Below are 7,534 nucleotides of genomic sequence, written 5' to 3'. Positions count from 1 at the left end.
TCTGGTTCCTCTGCCTTTTCTAAAACCAGCTTGAACATCAGGAAGTTCACGGTTCACATATTGCTGAAGCCTGGCTTGGAGAATTTTGAGCATTACTTTACTAGCGTGTGAGATGAGTGCAATTGTGCAGTAGTTTGAGCATTCTTTGGCATTGCCTTTCTTTGGGGTTGGAATGAAAACTGACCTTTTCCAGTCCTGTGGCCACTGCTGAGTTTTCCAAATTTGCTGGCTCTTCATCAAATAGGTATGGACTACCTCCTTAGTGCAAGGCAATAACACTAAAGATTATGGGGATCATAAAGATGAACAGACTCTGTGATGAAAGCATTGATATATGTGTTTTCATTCAAGGTCACCGTGAGGTTGACACCATCACTACCATCACTGTGCTGTCAACACTACCGTCACAGCATCCTCACCACACCACCACCACCACCACCATAATCACCTCAACCAGCACCATCGGCAGCTACATAGATCTAATAGCATAAAACACATTTACCATGAAAACCAGAATTAAATAAAGAGCTTAACTCTAGAGGTACTAGGAAAACAGTATCTCTTATGCAGTTAATTCCCTGGTACTTTTCTTGGTACATATCACATAATACCAAATGATACACACCAATATGCTGATATCTTCAGGGGAGTTTTTAGCATTTTGACATACTAAAAGGAGATTTTAAGTTTGAAAGAATTAAAGGAATTACTTATTCCAACTCTCTCATTTTTCAGATGAAAAAAATAAACCTCAGAGAAGTGAAGTGACTTGTCCAAGGTGAACAAGGACAAATCAAAAAAAGAGCTCAATGGAACTTTCCTGGTAGCCCAGTGGTTAAGACTCCGAGCTTCCCTTGCAAGGGCCATGGGGTTTGATCCCTGGTCTGGGAACTAAGATCCCTCATGAACTAAGACCCCACGTGGCACACCACGCAGCCAAAAAAATTAAGTAATTTAAAAATAAATAAAAACAAAATAAGAGCTCAATCCTTCTGATTCCCTTACTGTCCAGGGTCTTCTTCCCTTCTGTTCTCTCTTGCTAAATGATAACTTAGTAAGAACTGTTAGTCCAGCCAGACAAAAAGGTTATCATACCTGGTAGGCAGATAGAAACTCTCTGAAGAACATAAGAAACAGCCAGCCCTCTCCCAGGAGTCCTCTGTTAGCTCAGTTTGTGACAGTTTATGTAAATGAGGAGCCCCTGCAAGAGAAGGGGGTTGTGAGGGATTAAGCATGATAATGCATGATGTGTGCCCAGGAGAGAAAACAAGGCTTTGAACTTGTATACCTTTCACCCATCCAACAATAACAAACAAAACTTTGCACTTTCAGCTAAGTATTGTAATGTACTTAACAAATGTTTAACTCATGAATCCTCAGAACAACCAAGAAAGGAAAACTTTTGAAAAGAAAGAAAGCAACTCTCATCCTCATGATTCAATAGGAAAACTAAGGTCAAAAGAAATGAGTCTACACCTAGCAAAGTAACACTGTTGGCAGGACTTCTGATGTGCAAAGATGTCCTGTGTTGGAACAAAGGACCGGGTGACCTAGACACAGGCTTTTGAAAAAGACAGAGGTGAACCAGGAAAGCTCCTGCTCATTCTTGCAGCCCGATGTATCTATGAAGTGTTCATAGGAGGTTTGTCTCCGGGTTTTTAAAGGTTCTTTCAAGAGCCTCTTTTTTTGGCACTAAAATAATTTTTCAAAGCCAGGTAATCCTTTACAAAACTTTTAGCTGATGTCTAAAATGTTTCACTTGTTTGAATAATTGGAAAGGTGGTGATTTCTAACATATTGTTAATATAGGTATTTTGTTTTAATATTTATTTATTTATTTGGCTGCAGCAGGTCTTACTTGTGGCAAATGGGATCTAGTTCCCTTCCAGGAATTGAACCCAGGCCCGCTGCACTGGAAGCTCAGAGTCTTAGCCACTGGACCACAAGCGAGGTCCCAAATATAGGTATTTTAAAACAGACTATCAAAAGATCCACTTGAATCTAAAATCCAAGCAACATGATGCCCCCTGTCATCCACTTAAAAATATATAAACAGATTCTCTAACAGTCAGAAATTTCACAATCATTCCCCTTTCTCCATAAGCTCATATTTTTTTAAAAAAAATTGTTTAATTGAAGTATGGTATGTGTGGGGATTACACTAAAGTCTTTACAGGGATTCACTAATTCTTATGATGACCTGATGAAGTAGACACTATAATTATCCCCATTTACATCCATTAATTTTTTTTTTTATTAAGCTAAGGTCCTCCGGTCTTTGGGCTTCCCAGGTGGCGCTAGTGGTAAAGAACCTGCCTTCCAATGCAGGAAACAAGAGACTCAGGTTCAATCCCTGGGTCAGGAAGATCCCCTGGAGGAGGGCATGGCAACCCACTCCAGTATTCTTGCCTGGAGAACCGAATGGACAGAGGAGTCTGGTGGTTTACAGTTCAAAGGGTTGCAAAGAATCGAACACAACTGAAGTGACTTGGCATGCACTATGGTCTTTATTGTTTGCAACTGGAAGTGGAAGAGGAGGGGATACAGCACCTCTGTCTCCTGCAATGAATGGCTCCACACACCCAGTCATTGCCCTCGAAAAGTTAGATCCATTTTTTTTACCTCATTTTGCAAATGAGAAAACTGACACTTAAAAAGGTTACAATGCCTTATGCAGTGTCACAAGAAATTCTGTCCAAGAGTTCTGCCCAATGTCATAAGCAGTTCAATATCCAACTCTGCTGTTAGGAAGCAGCCGAGCAAGGATTCTTGGTAGTTCTAGAATCTACTCTCATGACCATTAATGTACATTCAGGCCTTGAAAGTCTGTTGATTCCATCTCCCAAATAGCTCAGGTTGACCCTGGCTCAGGCAGTCATCACCTCCCCTCTGGGGCAGGCTCTCAACTAGCATTGCCTTCTCCGATGCATTTGCTCTTCTATAGCCAGAATGATTTTTCTGAAGTGCCTCTGTGAGCACATCACTCCCTTGTTACCTCTTAGCAGATTTTCCAATCCCTGGCCTCTCTAGGCAGGCAGTTAAGCTTCCTGGATCTCCTCTGGGAATGGCTGATGCTGTCCCAGTCATCCTGAGAGCCTCTCAACACTTCAGACTACAGGCCTCGGCCCATGTGCTTCACTTGCTTAGATTACTCTTCTCTTACTCCCCCCGTGTCACCCTTTTCACCTGGCTAACTCTTACTCATTCGAGATGTCTCTGCTCAGAGGTCACTTTTTTTAATTTACACTTTTAAAAATTATTCATTTAGGCTGTGCATGGGTTTTCTCTAGTTGCACAAGCAGATGCTATTCTTCATTGTGGTGCAAGGGCTTCTCATTGTGGTAGCCTCTCTTGTTGCAGAGCAATCTTTCCAGACCAGGGATCGAACCTGGGTCCCATGCATTAGTGGGCAGATTCTTATCCATTGTATTATCAGGGAAGTCCCAAGAGGTCATATTTTTCTAATTGCTTTCCTTTGCTGTCTAAGTAGAGTTGATGCTCCTCCAGTAAACAACCACAGTTCACTGTACTTTGGTTATTTTAAACCTCTCCACTACACTAAGAGGAAGGGCCTATTTGGGTCACTATCACATCCTCAAAGCCTAGCATGGTCCATTATAAAACCATACCTGATCCATTATTGTCCCTTGAAAAAGACTAAGAATTAATGAATATTGGTGCCACTACTAAGTAGCTATTTGAATGATTACTTTCATTCATTGAGCTTCCATTTTGAAATCTGTAAAATGGGGACAAAAAATACAGGCAAAGCACATATTGTTGACCTCTTTTTTCTGCCTCAAGTCCTAAGAAAAGGGAAAAGTTAAAGTATTAGTCACTCAGTTGTGTCCGACTTTTTTGCTACCCTACGGACTGTAGTCCACCAGGCTCCATGGAATTTTCCAGGTAAGAATACTGGAGTGGGTTGCCATTTCCTTCTCCAGATCTCCAGGGGATCTTCCCAATCCAGGGATTGAACCTGGGTCTCTTGCATTGAAGACAGATTCTTTACTGCCTAAGCTACCAGGAAAGTCCTAGGAAATGACTCCTCAAATTAAATTAAATTATATTAAATTGGAGAAATAATCAAGAAGCTTAAATGACATAATATATATGAAAGTTTCTAGTACTTCTGGAAGCAGTACATAAAATTGTTAAAAATAATTAACTCTAGGAAGGAGAATCACAGACTGGGGGCCAAGGAGAGAGAGCCTAGTTTCAGTATCCTCTTCAGAACCCTTGGACACGTACTATTCAAAATAACAAGTAAATTTAAAAGGGGAAATGTTCCTGGCACACATTAGGCATTCAGCAAAGGGGAGTTTCCCTCACAGGTGACAAGACCAATACCACTGGTTCACACCAACACCAGGACTGGAACACAAGACTACAAGTCTTTGTAGTGTCTCCATTAGGCAGGCTGCTGCTGCTGCTGCTGCTGTTTAAGCACTAAGTCATGTCTGACTCTTTGTGACCCCACTGACTGTAGCAGGATAGTTTTAGACAAAATGGCGGCCCAACGAGTAACACCCTCAGCTGACTCCTGTTTCCTGTGCTTATCACGGGTGTATCTGTATCAGAAGGTGATTTGCTGGGCTGTCTGTCACATAATTGTGTATATGTGTACTGTCGAAGGGACAAGTTTGCCTTTGATCTTGTTATTTATCAACAAGAATAAACACATTTCTTCTCAGCACATCTGGAATGTGCCCTACATTCAAGATGAACACTGCACAAATAATACAAGTGTCTTACAAACATTGTCTGTTGTCTGTTTGGGTGTGGGCATGACAGGCTGGTTCAAAGCTGGACTTTTGAGAAAAATTATAAAAACTTTGCTTTTAACTGTGCTTCAATTTTTAATAACTTTGTGATCTTAGGTAAGTTACTCAACCTCTCAGAGACTTTTTTCATGCAAAATGGCTATAATAATACCACGGATTAAATGAGACTATGTTTATAAAGCATCCAGAAAATAGTAGGCACTAAGTAATATAAATTATTATGATTCTTTTTAAAATTTTTATTTATTATTATTTTAAATTTTATTTGGCTGCATTGGGTCTTAGTTGCGACATGTGGGATCTATTCCCTGACTGGGGATTGAACCTGGGCCCCCTGCATTGGAAGTGCAGAGTTTTAGCCACTGGACCACCAGGGAAGTCCCTATTGTGATTCTTTGATCTTTAAAAGCATCTTTTGTCAACTTTGCTTTGGCAAACTGGAAAAAAAATGGTGTTAGATACATTTTGATTGACAAATAAAATAACAAGCCAGGTTAGTCTTCCTTTAACTAAGGAGGCCAAAAATCAGTTTCAGAAACTTAAGCTTTGACTATTGCTTATCAGGCAGGCCATGGCATTTCTGAGATTGCAAGGGCTCTGCTGATTCTGTTTTGTCATGAAACTGGTCACATGTCACCCAGTCCACCACTCAAGGCAGTGCCAGAATTGCCTCCCAGGAAGGCAGCTCTGCTAGGAGGGTATCAGTTGTAGGAATCCTCACTCCAGCACATGACATTTTCCGTGGACCTGTATCCTCACTCATCCTGTTGCTCATCTTGTTACTCCCCCTGACTCCACCCCACCCTAAGTGGTCTCACCCCAGACCTCACTCTAGAGAAAGAAGGCAGAATAGTCTTCCATCAAAATAAATAAGGCTTCCCAGGTGGCACTAGAGGTAAAGAACTCATCTGCCACTGCAGGAGATGCAACAAATGCAGGTTTGATCCCTGGGTCAGGAAGATGCCCTGAAGAAGGAAATGGCAACCCACTCCAGTATTCTTGCCTGGAGAATCCCAAGCACAGGGTTGCAAAGAGTTGGACACAACTGAAGTGACTTGGCACAAAACAGATATTGAATGGAAAAGTTTTCTCACTATAGAGGTTTCAATCACTCAGAGATTTCTGTCTTTGAGTTGCCAGGGTGTGAACTGAAATGAGTGGATTTAGGGACTTGGGTTTGGAAGCCTCCGGTCTTATGAAGGAGTCTGTCACAAAGCGGGAGCCTGGATTTCAGAGCCCAGCTGGGACACACATGTTGTTTGCATCTATAACCACATGAAAGGTGATGAACAACTCAAGCGAGTTTTGCCAACAAATAGAAACATTTACCACGCAGCAGTTATAACAGCCAAAATATTAAGAAAAAGTTAGAAATTAATGAGTACATTCACAAGACTATTCTAGATTAGTTGATCTCATCAGAATTCTTTGACTTGGAATTCTGGCCCAGGAAATCTGGATTTTTAGAACACATCATTACATTAAGAATATCTTTTTAAAAACAATGCTAATGAAAGATGGCTGATTGAACAAATGCATTCCCCCTCATTAAAACAGATATAAAGGGATTTTTAAAAATTAAAAAGAGGAGGAAATCACTATAGCAACAAAATGTTAGAAGCTGAAAGATGAGAGAATTGGTTTCTGAGTCAGCAAATTGAGAAAGCTAAATCCTAAACTAGTAGAGAAGAAAACCAAGAAGCAATTCAATTCCCAGGATTGGCCCACCCCAAAGTCTCTTTCCCAAATGCAACTTAGTCAACTGCCTCTCTTCAAAACAGCAGAAGACTTGAGGTTTCCCCTGCAGAGAATAAGGGTCTCTAAGCCAGAATTTAGGGCAGTCAGCATAATTAAGATTGGAATATACTATACTGAAAGCACAGACATTGGAAAAAAAGTTTGTATAATGAAGTGTAATAATTCCCCAGTTCATATTCAACTCTCAGAACACTGGCAGCAAAGTATAGCTAAGCTGCTTAAGCAAGAAAGTAGATGTTTCCTCCCTGAAAAACTTAGAGCAAGAAAAAGGACCTAAGGACAATGACATTTTCCCTTACATAAATGGCCCCTGCAGAACCCTCTAGAGTAAAGGCTGAATTTGACAAGATTATCCATGGTACAATTTCCCATTAGCTTTACAGTATGAGTGAAGGGTAAGGATTATCAGATATCTGAAGAAAGCAAGCCTCTACCAAAGAATATGGAGTCACAACACAGAAAGTGAAAAAAATCACCTAGAAAGGAAACAGACTTCAGAGAAATAAGAGCTCCTCTTACCTAAAAGCTATTATTAGCATTTTTAGAGAAATAATCACCATGGTGTGATCACTCACCTACAGCCAGACATCCTGGAATGTGAAGTCAAGTGGGCCTTAGAAAGCATCACTATGAACAAAGCTAGTAGAGGTGATGGAATTCCTGTTGAGCTATTTCAAATCCTGAAAGATGATGCTGTGAAAGTGCTGCACTCAATGTGCCAGCAAATTTGGAAAACTCAGCAGTGGCCACAGGACTGGAAAAGGTCAGTTTTCATTCCAATCCCAAAGAAAGCCAATGCCAAAGAATGCTCAAACTACCGCACAATTGCACTCATCTCACACGCTAGTAAAGTAATGCTCAAAATTCTCCAAGCCAGGCTTCAGCAATATGTGAACCATGAACTTCCTGATGTTCAAGCTGGTTTTAGAAAAGGCAGAGGAACCAGAGATCAAATTGCCAACATCCGCTGGATCATGGAAAAAACAAGAGAG

At 40.8% G+C, this 7,534-nt stretch overlaps 1 protein-coding gene across 1 annotated transcript in view; it reads right to left on the bottom strand.

Moving 5' to 3' along the window:
• Positions 1-7,534, bottom strand: part of WWTR1 (WW domain containing transcription regulator 1) — a 185,283-nt gene that overhangs the window by 175,593 nt on the left and 2,156 nt on the right. Inside the window, exon 2 of the mRNA XM_010858108.1 lies at positions 1,096-1,201. Within this exon, the coding sequence (XP_010856410.1) occupies positions 1,096-1,128 (33 nt within the window). The 5' untranslated portion in view covers positions 1,129-1,201. The remainder of the gene's footprint in view (positions 1-1,095; positions 1,202-7,534) is intronic.

Source organism: Bison bison, unplaced genomic scaffold, assembly GCF_000754665.1.
Source record: "Bison bison bison isolate TAMUID 2011002044 unplaced genomic scaffold, Bison_UMD1.0 scf7180017864384, whole genome shotgun sequence".
Taxonomy (NCBI): domain Eukaryota; kingdom Metazoa; phylum Chordata; class Mammalia; order Artiodactyla; family Bovidae; genus Bison; species Bison bison.
This window is presented reverse-complemented; position numbering and strand designations above follow the sequence as displayed.